Genomic DNA, 13,793 nt, shown 5'->3' with positions numbered 1-13,793 from the left:
AAAAGGTTAAAAAAAAAAAAACTGAGCAAGTTTTGTCTTGAGAAATGACGACTCATAACAGTCTTCAAAAATGTTAAGGGCTGATATATAGAGTGGGTAATCATCTTCATGTCCACTGAAGGTAGGTCAAGTAGTAATTGGCTTAATCTGCAGCTAGGGAGATTTAGGTTAGATATTAAGAAAAACTTTCTAATTATAAGGGTAGTTGAGCTCTTGAATGGACTTCCAAGGGACATTGTGGAATCCCCATCAGTTTTTAAGATCAGGTTGAACAAATACCCATCAGGGATAGTCTAGGCTTACTTGGTTCTGCCTCAGCGCAGGGGATTGAACTTGATGACCTCTTGAGATCCCTTTCATCCCTACATTTATGATCCTATGTTTAGTTCTGTAATACAAAGAATAATAGTTTCAAGACAAACTATGTAGGGGAAATTTGTTTTAGTCAAAGAGTGCACTGTCTTTTATGATTACAAAGAGGACCAAGGTTTATTGCCACAAAATAAGAAATAAGTGCACTATTGGAATAACACTGATATTAGTTTGCAGACAAGCTTGTGGTGTCTTAATCTTCCTTTCCTTTTTAAAACCAAGAAAGAGAAACTCAAACATTCAAAATGCAGTGCTGTTTTATATATAGACGGCCGCTTTTCATTTTCTGACTATAACCTAACTGTAAACATGGATGTTGTAACAGACCTTTCCAAATTGATCATATTTTCTGATTAATGGCTTTGGTGATTCATTTAGTGCCACCCATCCCTCTGAATCACGATCACACCAATGCTCCAGTAGGTTGATTTGGTCATCACGTGACATTGAAGCACCATTTTTGGATGAGACATAAAGATGATGTCCTAAGCCATTGTCATTGATTAAAAATCCCATGGCACTGTTTGAAAAAAATAGAGGTGTTGATCTTGATGTCTTAGCTTAACAAGGTGTAGGCCTGGCTTGACATGAGTAATGAAAAATGGAGGAGGCCTCATTTCTTGGAAGACAGGATTAGGAAGGTAAATAGATCAGCAGGTTGAAAACAGAATATTTGTACTAACTAAGATAGGTAAATGGGTCAGTGAGCTAGAAGACAGAACCTCTAAACCAGATAAGATAAGGGGAGGGACCACCCAGGGAACCACTTACAAAAAACAAAATAACAATTGTCAAGATAAGTCAGGAATGTAAAAATGAGGTAAAGAGTAGGTCGAATGTTGACAGCGAGTGGACAAAGCACGCTATACAGGGACTGGTTCCTACACTGTAGCCAATCCAATCCCAAAAGGTGTAAAGCAATGAATTGTGTAAATGTATATTAAGTAAGAGGGTTTCTGTGTAACTTTGGATCTATGATGTATCCTGCATTCTCCCCGTGCATTTTCATCTGATTATCTTAGTGTAGTGTTGCTGTATGCCAAATAAAAATACCTGAGTGACAACGTCTGGAGTTCTTGGGTAGTCGAGTGGAAAGAGGTCTAGAAGAAAATCCCAACACAAGGTAAGTGAACTCAGGGCCAGCTCCAGGGTTTTTGCCGCCCCAAGCGGCGGGGAAAAAAAAAAAAAAAAAAAAAAAGCCACGATCGGCGGCAGCTCCACCGCGCCACTTTCTTCTTCGGCGGCAGGTCCTTCCCTCCGAGAGGGTCAGGGACCCTCCGCCGAAATGCCGCCGAAGAACCCGACGTGTCGCCCCTTTCCCTTGGCCGTCCCAAGCACCTGCTTGCTCAGCTGGTGCCTGGAGCCGGCCCTGAGTGAACTAATTGCAATCTGTTTACCAAAGCTTTATGCAATTTTATTTGGCCACTGAAGTATTCATAACCTACTGTCTTAAACTTTTCTCTAACTTTTCTATTTGCTGTTGGAGTTGTCACTTTTCACCCACGATGGCCATATTTCAGTGATATGTACATAAAGTAAACCCTGAGTCCAGTTGGTATATCAGTTTGCTTGTAAAATGTTATGATTATTTCTATTCTGATATTGCCCATATTGTACTAGGCACTGTCCCAACTCCAAGGAAGACATCATCCCAATCCAAAGGCGTTAGTCTTATTAGACAAGCAATATACAGAGGAAAGAGGGGGAAAATAATAAGCACATGCACCCTAATAATTCCTAGCTTATATGTATTACATACATCTTTTTAAAAAATAAGAATCAATTATGCCCAACAGTCTCTGCATTCTGCCAGCACTACTAGTAGTAATTTCCTGTGGCATGGCAGAAACGTGTCTTAAGGAGAGACAAAATGGATGAGAAATGCACTTTATTACTGTAAATAATTTTATTATTACTGTAGGGTTATGCTTGATCTATACCTTTATAAAACTCATTTATTTTTACTGTGGTAGTGCCTAAAGACTAGAGATTCTTATGGATCAAGACCCATTGGGCAGTATCCAGACAAGTATATACAGGCTAGGAAAAACAAGTAACAATGCATTTTTATTTTGACATTATTAACTTAGCAATAGGGCTGTGCAAATAGTTTGCAAAGAACCTGATTCCATGTGAAATCATGGTGGGTTTAGAGCTCAGTTGGATTTGAGAACATCAGCCCAGGTTTTGGAATAACGTGAAAACCCGGGATGCTGTTGTTGTTTTTTACAACCCCATGTCCTTTCTTACAGGTACTTCTGCTCCACCTTCATAAGGTAGCAAAAATGCTGCTACCATTGCCCCATGCCTCAGTGACTGGGCTAGAGATTTACAGACAACCCATCAACCTTAGCACATAGAACTAGGGAGCCAATGGGATTCCACTATAATTGTGTTAGAGATTATACTCTCAGAGAAGCTTCCAAATCTCTCTTCCCCTTTCAAAAGGGTTGAACTGTCCGGGTGGGGGAAGGTATCTTCTTTTCTCTCTTTGCCCTCATCCCCCAAAATTTGAGCCTTGGGAGGGCCTTTCCCCTTCTGGAGAGGTTAGGCCCTCCTCCCTACCCCTAATCTAGTGTGGAAGTTAGTGGAGGAGAGAAAATCCCTAAAAAGGTTCAGTCTTTAGAGGTTCAGCTCTGTGCAGAATCCAACCACTACGCCGGCTTGCTACGAGCACCTGCAAATAGACCCCAGAGGCTGTTCAGTTCATGTGCTTTTTCGGTGAAATCAGTTTAATTGGGGTTACCCAGCTGCAGCTGTAAACTGGAGCACTATAGGCACAGAGAAAGAGGCAGACAGAGTTGGGGTGGGGCTATTTTGTGAATGTAGGGTTTTTTTAAATATATTTTCTTCATTATGTTGCGGCTGGAAGAGATGCCTGTATGGAAACCCTAGGGGAGGGGGAGTCTACTTTGGGAGGCATGAATCATCCCATAAATACACACTGAGAGGCTGTGGCAGCAGAGAGCAGGGTTGGTTTTTTTCTTCTTCAAAAACATGGCTGAAGCTGGGACAGGCTTTCTGGAGCAGCTCAAGTCCTGCATCGTCTGGTCATGGACTTACCTCTGGACCCTGTGGTTCTTCATCATGCTTTTCCTGGTCTACATCCTGAGGGTGCCTTTGAAGATCAATGACAATCTAACCACAGGTAAACTGCATTCTCCTCGGAAACCTCGCGGGCGCTTTCCCGCAGCCCCCTCTTTCCCCAAGTTAGTGCAACTTGTGCGGGAGAGAGGGACACGTCTGCAGGCAGAGCCCGTCCGCGAGCCGCGTAGGGGGCTCTCTGCGGCGCTGAGGAGCTGCAGGGCTGGGGAGGCGGATTATATTAGAAAACTGAACCCACCCCCCTCGCCCCAGTTCAGACTCCTGATCTCCCTTTGCAGCCTGGCACATGAGCCCTGGATTCCCCCTCCTCCCCCCCATGCCTGTTGCAGGCTCCTCAGGTGCTCTTTGGCTGCTGGAGCTGCGGGGGGAGGGGGGGGGGATGGACTGCCCGCTGCCTAGACCCCCCCTGCAGCTGGCTGCTCCCCCGCCTAGGCCAGGCGGGAGAGACGCGGGGCAGCCCTCGCTCTGCGTCGGTGCACGGAGCAGGGGCAGTTTATTGCCCTGCTCCGGCCGCCACGACCGGGTTGCTGCAGCTGGCTGAGAACCTGCCCCTCCGAGATGGGGTTCAGAACAGTCCCCTCCCCCCAAGCAGCGCTGCCTCCGGGAGCCACGGGGCTGCCTGCATGCCCCGGGCAAGCCCCCTGCCCCTCCCCCCGCGTCTGCTGGCAGCTGTAACCCGCTTCTCCCGTCCCTGCGGCTCCTTCTCTCCGCCAGGGGCCGGGCAAGCGCTCGCTGCCCGCAGCGGCATGGGCAGTGCCGGGTGCGCCTAGGGCTGCCCGCGGGGGCGTGGGAGTGTCCGCCGGCGGTGCACAGCTGGGGAATAGCCACAGGCCGGAGAGCAGAGCCAAGCTTGCCTTGAGGATAAGGACTGTCCTCCCTAAACAGGGACAGCCGAGTCCCTCTCCGGGGCACATGTTGCTCTGTGTATGTCAGGGGCATGGCTAGGTGCTTATGGGGCTGCCTCTCCAGCCAGAGAAGCGTTCCCATGAGGAGATATTTATTCAAACGTGAGGTTTTGCCCTGGAGAAGTGCAACAGCCCGAATCTCTCGTGCAGGATGGTGCTGCTTTAGCAACTGGCTGCCCTAAGTGAGGATCTGTGGGAGTCCGCCTCCCTAAACATTGCAGTGTAATGCAATTGTGAGCCACACAGCTCAGGGCTGATGCCATCCTAAAGGCACTTTTAAAAATAAACTTGAAATCAGGTGCTCAAGCTGCTGAACATTGCAGATCCTGTTATAAAAGATCCCGTTACAAAAATCAAATGTTATGATAAACCAGAACACAGTTCTAATCATGGTGGTTTTCCTAATATTTTGTTAAAGAAATTCATGGATATGGTGAGGCGATTTGGTTTTGCAGAGGAAAGAGTTTGGCCTGGTGGCTGATACAGCACAAGGTTCATAGTTTGCATGTGTGGTGTGGTATGTATGAATCGTTAGTGGCATCTGCTTCCTGCCCGCCAACCAGCAGTTCATCCCCCCAAATCCTGTGTGAATTGGGAGATTGCTCCCAGAATTTGGGGCATTGTGGAATATGAGGAAAAATCAAAAGTGAGCATTGGAGACAAATGGGGCTGTGTAAGTGACGTAACACTTAAGTGGCTACTGTAGCACTGCAATACGTTTAGCCATAATTTTAGAAAATCTTGTAAAGCATATTTTATAGCCTTCATTACTAAGGAAGTCCAAAACTGTGTCTCAATAAGGCCCTATTAAATGTGTTAACACGATAACCTCCATGGCTTACAATAGTATAAATGTACTGGAAAAATTGACCTAATAAAATAATAGTGTTATTATATACACTAGTGTTATAGACTGCCTGACCCAGTGCCTGGGTGAGACTGGGGCATGGATGAGAGCTAGTTGGCTGAAATTCAGTCTAGAGTTGCTGGTAGCTTCAGGGAAGCAACTAGAAGTTATAGTGATGATTTGATCCCCCCTTTGTCTTGATAGTGTGTGTCCACTTTTCACAGTCTGGGGTCTTGGATCCTGGGTTTCCAGTTGCTGTTAAATTGTCATCTAATAATTTTGTGGACAGCTTTTTTTCCTTCTTTGTCTGGCTAGGAGATTGCATCCATTTCTTTCACATGTGAACCTTGGTTACTGTGATCCATCCCTTTCCCACTTCAAGATTAGATTACTGTAAAGCTACACTTTAAGTCAATCCAGAAACTGAAGCTGGTGTAAAATGTGGTAGTCAGTTTATTAGGTCATGCAAGCTGTGAGCACACCACCAGTGGTCCATGATCAGCATGGGCTGCCTGATGGAGTTTAAAGTGCTGGTTTATAAAGGCAAAATGGCCAGGGATTTACCTACTTGAGAGACTGTTATTCTCCCCATGCCATATTGCTACATTTCCCATTAGTGAATGTATTTGAGCTGAAACCCCTTAAGTATTAAAGTAGGAGTTCTGGAAGAGCATTCATCATGAGAGGCCCTCCACTTTGCAGCCTACTATCTTTCCTATTTCTCCTCACCCCTCTTGTCTGCAGTAGCCTGAATTGGTTGAACTAATGGGCATGCTGTAAGGCCTATTTATTTACCCAGGTTGTTGAGGAGGGTATAATGATGGCTGATATGTTGGAGAGAGGAGGCTATTGGTTGGGCTTGATTTGCTGTAGTTGGTTATTTTATCTTTTGGTTTTGAGGTGAGGAACAACAGTTGATTTTACTTTTTCTTTGATTGTATTTTTAATTTTTGGCAAAGGTGCCTGAGGCCCTGAATAGACTCTTTTTAGTGTATATTTGTTATAAATCAAAATACATTAAAATGTATAGTGTCAACAGTGTGCTAGGCATTTACAGATATGGTCTCTGCTTTCAAGAGCTTACAGTCCTTGAAGAATCAGGTCTAAGATGTAATGAGAAGCAATCTGATTGAATGGTGATATTTTACATACAGCCGGTTAGTTTTATCCTTTTGATTGGACTTGGGGCGGGGGGGAGTGTGCTAGGAAGGGTCTAACCTTTTATTATTTAACTTTCCTCCTGTGGGGTAGTCACAGACAATAAGGTGGAAGAGTGCCCAACCTGACATCTGGAGGCTGGTCCACAATGTCTAGCCTCCTTTGGTGCAGAGCACATCCTCTGGTTATGGAACCTGGGCATCGAGCTCAGATGTCTGCATACAAGAGAGAGTTCTAACTTCCCACCACCTCTCTAGGATGGACTTAAGGGTATAGCCAGAGAAAATCTTTTAAATTGAGAGTTTACTTTCAGTTCATAGGCAAGGAGCATTGAGTAACTGTGCTGCTCCAAGAGCAGTCTGAGAGTCACAATTCTACCCCGGCTTCCCCTTAACTCCCCCCAGAGCAATCTGCTACTGTCCTATACCAATTTACTTTCCTGCTTTGCTAAGAGGTGCTGGCCAGTGGCATATTGGAGAGGCAGAGTCAAGGCTCTGCTGGTTTCTTGCACCTAGCCACCCGCTTCCTACCTGCCTCTATGGGAGGGGGTATAGTGGCCCCATGGAGACTACTTTAGCCCCCTCTCCACACTGACCCACAGCTGTTCAGGGGACTTTAGGGGGTACCTTATGGTGCATTATGATCTTGCTCTAAGTGAAAAATTACATATTTATTTTAGAAAATAGCAAAACCCTCTTAAAGTGTATTTTTTAAAGAGAAGACATTTAATTAGATTGAAAGCTCTTTGGGATGGGGACTGTACAAAAAATAAATAACATAAATTTGATGTAAAAAGACAATATTTTTTCTGTACTACTATTTAGAAGAACTCGGGATATTGGGTACTCAGGCATAGATGCAGAGCCTTACACCTTTTTCCAATTCACTGGCCTAAATCAATAGTGGCCAAAAGCCATTAACTTCTGATGGATGGATGGTCTCCGGCAGCCTTGCTGACCTCTCTGCTGCTGATATTGTCAAGAATTGAATGGTTCTAGAGACTGACCAGTCCTCTGTTGTAGAGAGACTGCTCGTGGTTGGAACTGAGTCCCAGTGGTTGGGCAGCATTGGGAAGCTTGCCTCTACTGCCCAGGCTGTATGTATTCTGTGGATAAATAGGAAACTTCAGTTCCAGGGCTGTCGATCCTTAACCCTTGGATCATATGAATAATTGGTGGATTATTCAGGGATGGGGAAGGGAGTGGGACAAAAGAAAAATATATTTATGAAAAATTCTTAGTTTCTTTGAGAGAAGCAGACTGGGCATTGTGGTGAGGGTGAAATCCTTGGCTTGATGTAAATTGTAAAAATAGAAATAAATAATGTGTGCATATATATAAGGCCTCTTAGCACTTTATAAATGCTATTCAAAGTTTTCAGCAGGCCTCAGGCAAAGATTAGAAACCAGGTCATTCTTTTGAATGAAAATGAGAAGTAAAAGATAGTAGAAAGGTTTCTAGAAGATCATCATTGTAGCAGAAGGCTCCCTGCCCATACTATTAAGCCTGGTATATGCCAAAAATCCCATTAGTTTACTGAACCAGCATAGTATTAGCCAGTCTGAACTGGGGAGTCTTACCCATATTAAAGATAAAGCTGTATCTTTTCCACCTTGTGAGATATGCAAAACCCTTCCATCTGGGAAGCGGAGAATATTATCTCCACAATGTTTGCCAGCCCCATTTGGTTTGAGAAGGAAATACATTGAGATCTGTCTTGATCCAGGGACTCCTACCTGCACACAGTAGATTCAAAGCACTACAGACTTCACATCATGGTGGACAGTAAACAGGATTTAAAAAACATTAAGACCTCAGGCAGATAGCCTAAATGTACCACTTCAACATGCATGCAGTTTGTTTTTTTGGACACTTGCAATGTATTATTCTAATTATTTCATTCTTTTATAATGTTCACATATTTATAATGTTGGCAGAATTTGATTTTTATTTATTTATAATTTCAATTAATATTGATGTTTATTAAGCATTTTTTGTTTATGTAAAAGTTCACAGTTGCACAAAATTATGGGATTTAAGCATTTATTTTTTATTTTTATAGCTGTAAGTTTCCACAGTTGTGAGAAGTTATATGGGGATCAGGCAATTGGGTATCAGACAATAATTGTTTAATGACAGTAGATGTTGAAACTCAAAAAGTTAAAGCTTTATAACCGTGAAAACTTAAATTTTTAACATCACATGTCTAAATATACAAAGTAAATATCCTTACATTGAATTCTAATCTGCTCTCAAACAGCATTTTTCTTCTTTGCCTATCTAAAATTTTAATTATTCATAGAAATATTTTTTCATCAATTTGTGTAAGGTGAAATCAACATTTACTGATAAAAATCTAATCCTCCCAAACCTACAATGATAACATGTATAAGATTGACTGTATTATATAGCAGTATCCAGCAGATATGTTTGGACACTTTTTATAGCATCTTTTCTATTTGGGAAAACTGTGGGAGTCCATATGAGAACTAATCAAATGTGTGTTGCTACTACTTTTTTTTCTGGGATTGAAATATCTCATTCACTGTTCTACTATTTCAGTTGAAATACGTTATTATAGCAGCCTTCAGATGAGTCATCTTGGTTTTTCATTGAAATGACCCAGACACAACTGATGTGCCAGTATGAAGGCTAGAAATGGGAAAAGCCTTTCACAGCTGTGGTTTTTAAGGCAAACAGTAAAGAACCCTCTGCAGCCACAAGCAACTCCTAAACTTTGCAATGAAAATTAGTTACAGTGGGAGAACAGTATGCAAAATTATACTTTATCCGTTCCCATATAGTACCACACAGCATTCTGATTAGAATATTAGCACAATACAGTCTCAGTAAAGTGTATGTTAAATAGATTAAAAACTGACTAACTTGTGGATCTCAAAAAGTAGTCAGTTGTCAATGGGGAACCATCATCAAGTACTAGATTGGTACTAGACGTGATACTACTATTCCTCATTTTCATCAGTGATCTGAAAGTAAATATGAAAACACTTGGCACACTGGGCCCATATAGGAAAAAAATTCAGGACGTACCTCCAGTATGGAGGACTGTACTCTGGGAAGCAGTGACTCTAAAAAGAATTTAGGGGTCATAGTGGACAAGCAACTCAATATGAGTTCCCAATGCAAAGCTGTGGCAAAACTGGCTAATGTGATCCTTGGATGGATAAATGGGAGTAGGGAGGTGATTTTATCATTTTATTTCTGTATACAGCATTGGTGAGTCTGATAGTAGACTACTGTGTCTGCTGTTCCAGTGTCCACAGTTTAAAAAGAATGTTGAAAAATTGGAGAAGGTACAGAAAAGAGCCATAAAATGATTTAAGGGCTGGAGAATATACCTGCCAGTGAGAGACTTAGACAGCTCAGCTTGTTTAGTTGATCAAACAGAAGACTGAGAAGTGACTTGATTTCAGTGTAAGTGGAGAATATACTGAATATTAAGGAGCTCTTTAATCTATGGGAGAAAGGCATAGCAAGAACTAGTGGCAGAAAGCTGAAGTCAGACACATTCAAACTGGAAATAAGGCGTACATGTTTAAGAGTGAAGGTTGTACCCCACCATACCCCTGTCCACACCCCCCCCCGGGGGAGGGGCAGAAGCAGGGCTGTGACCTCTGGGGGGTGGGGGAGATGCGGGGGATGCAGACAGAGATAATGGGGACGAGGCTGGGGGTGGGTCTGGGGCTGGGAGCAGAGTCCTGGCTGGGGCTGGGGGCGGGGCCAGAGCAGAGCTGGGGGCGGAGCAGGGCTGGGTGGTGCTCCCTTCCCGCCCCTCATGGGGGCTGGCCTGAGCTCTGCTGCGCCCCCCTGCATATTCCTCCATGCCCTCCTAGAGGGGTGCGCCCCACAGTTTGGGGGGATTAAGCACTGAAACAGACCATGAAAGAAAGTGATGGATTCTCCTTCTTTTGATGTCTTCAAATCAAGACTGGATGCCTTTCTGAAAGATATGCTTTAATGAAACACAAGTTATTGGGCTCAATCCGGGGGTAACTTGATGAAATGTAATGACCTGTGATATACAGGAGGTCAGACTAGGTGATCTAATGGTCCCTTCTGGCTTTAAACTCTATGAATATGGAGTGTGGGATTATTTTCCTTTTGATGTGTATATCATATATATTCGATCATAAGCCGGTTTGTTTATAAGCCAACCCCCCCTAAGATGGATAAGTAAAAATGGAAACTTTTTTATAACCCGTTCATAAGCCGACCCTATAATTCAGGGGTCAGCAAACTTTGGCTCCTGGGCCATCAGAATAAGCTGCTGGTGGTCCGAGATGGTTTGTTTACCTCGAGCGTCCGCAGGCATGGAGGCAAACCTAAGTAAACAAAGTGTCCCGGCGCGCCAGCTGCTTACCCTGACGGGCTGGGACAGCAACTGGTGGGGAAATTTTTTTGGGGGGGAGAAGCTGGGAGTCAGGGGAGTAACCCCTGTGACTACCCCCTAGCCCGAGACCCCCACACTCTCCCCATCCCATACCTTCCCACCTTATCTGGGGAGGGCCAGGGGAGGATGTCTCTGGCCTGGCTGGAGCTGCTCTGGCAGGCTGGGCAGCGCGGCCACAGCCTGCTCCGGTGGGCCAGACTGGGCGGCGCAGCTGCAGCATGTTCCAGCGGGCTGGGCCGGGTGGCACGACCGCAGCGTGCTCCGGCGGCATGGCCACAGCCTGCTCCGGCGGGCGGGGCCGAGCGGCACGGCTGCAGCCTGCCAGCCCCGGAGCTGCAGCTGCTTCGGAGGCTGGGGGGAGAGCAGCGTGGCCAGAAGCGGAGAGACTCTGGCCCCGCCTCTTCCCTTCTGTCTCTGCTGGCTGTGCTGCCTCTCCTTGCTCCCTCTGTTGGGGGGAGGGGCTGTGTCCCACCTCCCCCTCTCTATACCCGTTCATAAGCCGACCCCCTTCTCTGGTGCTTCCCTTTTTTACTAAAAAAATTTGGCTTATGAACGAGTATATACATAGTATATTAGTACTCCTACCATTCTGTGGCTTTGTTGGGGCTAGCAATGCTGGTTAGTCTTGTTGTAAATTAGTAGGAAGTGCAATCTATGAATCCATGTCAGGCTGGATAGTTCTCTCAATTACACCATTTTTACATCAGTGCAACTCCAGTATCTTCACTGGAGTTACTTCTTACAGTGGAAATCACTGATATAACACTACACCCATTCCATTTGATCTCAGTAAAATTTAAAAAACAAAATGCCAAAGTTAGATTTTTAAATTAATCATCAACAATAACCTTTGAACTACTGTAACCATGACATCCTTTAACCAGGAAACAATACAGCATATTCAGGCTAGAATACTGAAAATAAAACAAGCATTTAAATAAGGAATGTGATGTTGTCTTAGTCCAAAATAAATAGAATACATTATTTTTATAAATAGTTTCCCTTCAAGTCAGCAGCTACAGTCAACATCAATGTGAATTGGATTGGAACACACCTTTTATACAAATGTACAACTTGTTTTTTTCCCCCTCCTGCTATAACAGTTCCACCCTTTATTCCTTTTCTGAAATAAATAGTGTTTAACTTTTGAGACTCAATTACCGATTACTGTATATTTCCTTTTGAGGGTATAAGAAAGATAGATTTAAATACTAGGGCATTAAATATCATTTGTTGCACTTGGCTTGTGACAGGGCAGATAAGCAGATTCTTCAGAGGCTTTTGTGAGTCACTGAAAGTAGAGAAGTCTAGAGATCTGACTTCCTAAAAATGGACATAACTATAGAGATTTTTCAATATCATGTTCCACCTCCCCATTAATCTAATGTTTTGTCTGCATCTTCTTACGGGGTACCTATCTCCATCCCAGCTGAGTGGAGGGAAAAACTCTAACCAGTGGAGAGCACTGTTACCCAGCTCAGTATCCAGCCATGAGAATGTTCCATAATCCCTGGCATACAGGGAAAAGGAAATTGTATCCTCGTGAGGTCAGAGGGAACCAGGCTCCTGGGAGGGAGACCGAAGATGCCTGTACGGAGCAGGCCAGAGGCTGCAGCCTGTGAGGAAATGCCAGGCTGCCTAGACAACTGGGTTAGGAACTGCTGAGTAATTTGCATTGGGTTTTTGCATCCTTTAATTCTGGCAGCATACACGGAATCTGAATATTCATAGGATTCCACCGAAGGCAACAGCCTACTGCTTGGGGCACCGGACACCTAGAGGGAACAGGTCTACCTCAACACTTATCGCAACACCCTGCAGTAGATGGGTTGGTTACTGCAGGGTTAAAAAACAACAATAATAAAAACCCTGTCATGAGAGTTAGTCCATATTTGGGCCAGATTCAGCAATCAGAGCATTAGCCTGATGCAGACTTCCTGTGTGCGCTTGGGAAAGTCACTTAGGGTAGAGTTCTGCCCCGTTGAAGTCAATGGGAGTATTCCCACTGACTTCAGTATGGGGCTAGGATTTCAGCTTCTATATATGTCTTCACTGCAGAGTTAACTCAGACTCTTTTTCAGGTGTTGTCCCTAACCTCCCTCCCATCCACACACACAACCCTCTCACCTGAGTTTGATGGTGCTTTTAGCCTGGGCTATCTGCCCCAGCTGGGGTACAGGTTAGAGCCTGGGTTCTGCTTTAAGTCGGGCTAGTAACCCACCCACTTTGCAGTGAGGCTAACTCACTTGAGTGCTGACAGTCTTCCAATGCCTGTCCAGAAGAATAGGCAGGCTCTCCCACAATTCACTGAGAAAGAATCAAAGAGTGACTCATCTTGCAGCAGTGCTAAGAACCATGGGATATGCCCCCAGAAGTGCTAGTAACACATGCAGGGGAGTGCAGCATCAGTGAGGACTCAGTAATTTGGGTAGGGCTTTGCAGAGTGGCTGCTCACCCCTGGGCTAGGCTAACCTGGGTGTTCGGAGCCAGGTGCCAATCACCCAGGCTAAGTTTGCACTGAACACATAATCTAAAACGTTCAGTGTCTCAGTTATCCATCTGTGAAATGGGGATAATGGTACTTCCCTACATCACAGGGGTGTTGTAAGGATAAATACACAGAGTGAGGCACGCAGACACTACGGTGATGGTGTCCACCCAAGATAGATTCACTGGTATGGTCAGCTATATGTATGGCTCTGGTTGAGCAGCTGGAGCATACCAGTGAATCTAGCCCTTTAAGTCTTCATGCTAAGTAACCCATTTAAAAAAAAAGAAAAGAAATTATGTCTGATTCTATAAGTGGTAATGTTGTGGGAGATGCATGTGGGCAAAATGGAGCCCTCCCCACTGTTTCTGAAAGCAAGAATATACTGATTTTTGGGGCATTGTTTGTGAGTGAAAAATGGTAGTTTCTAATCTCTGCCTCCCAGATTTATAGACAACAAAGGAAGGGTTAGCATAGTGCAGGGGCGGGCAATCTTTTTGGCCTGAGG

General features: G+C 44.4%; 1 protein-coding gene across 3 annotated transcripts in view; it reads left to right on the top strand.

Annotated features, from left to right (window-relative positions):
* Window positions 1–3,357: 3,357 nt before the first annotated feature.
* The window catches only part of ST7 (suppression of tumorigenicity 7), a 242,127-nt gene continuing 231,691 nt past the window's right edge, over window positions 3,358–13,793 (top strand). For 2 of the 3 annotated variants that reach the window (XM_065405250.1, XM_065405241.1), the window contains exon 1: window positions 3,370–3,520. In XM_065405250.1, the coding sequence (XP_065261322.1) occupies window positions 3,370–3,520 (151 nt within the window). Of the gene's footprint in view, window positions 3,521–13,793 lie in introns of all 3 variants that reach the window. The other variant, XM_065405260.1, reaches the window with a different exon arrangement.

The sequence above is a fragment of the Emys orbicularis genome, chromosome 1 (assembly GCF_028017835.1).
Source record: "Emys orbicularis isolate rEmyOrb1 chromosome 1, rEmyOrb1.hap1, whole genome shotgun sequence".
NCBI classification, from domain to species: Eukaryota; Metazoa; Chordata; order Testudines; family Emydidae; genus Emys; species Emys orbicularis.
The sequence above is the reverse complement of the archived record's forward strand: the minus strand, read 5'-3'. Positions and strand labels throughout refer to the sequence as shown.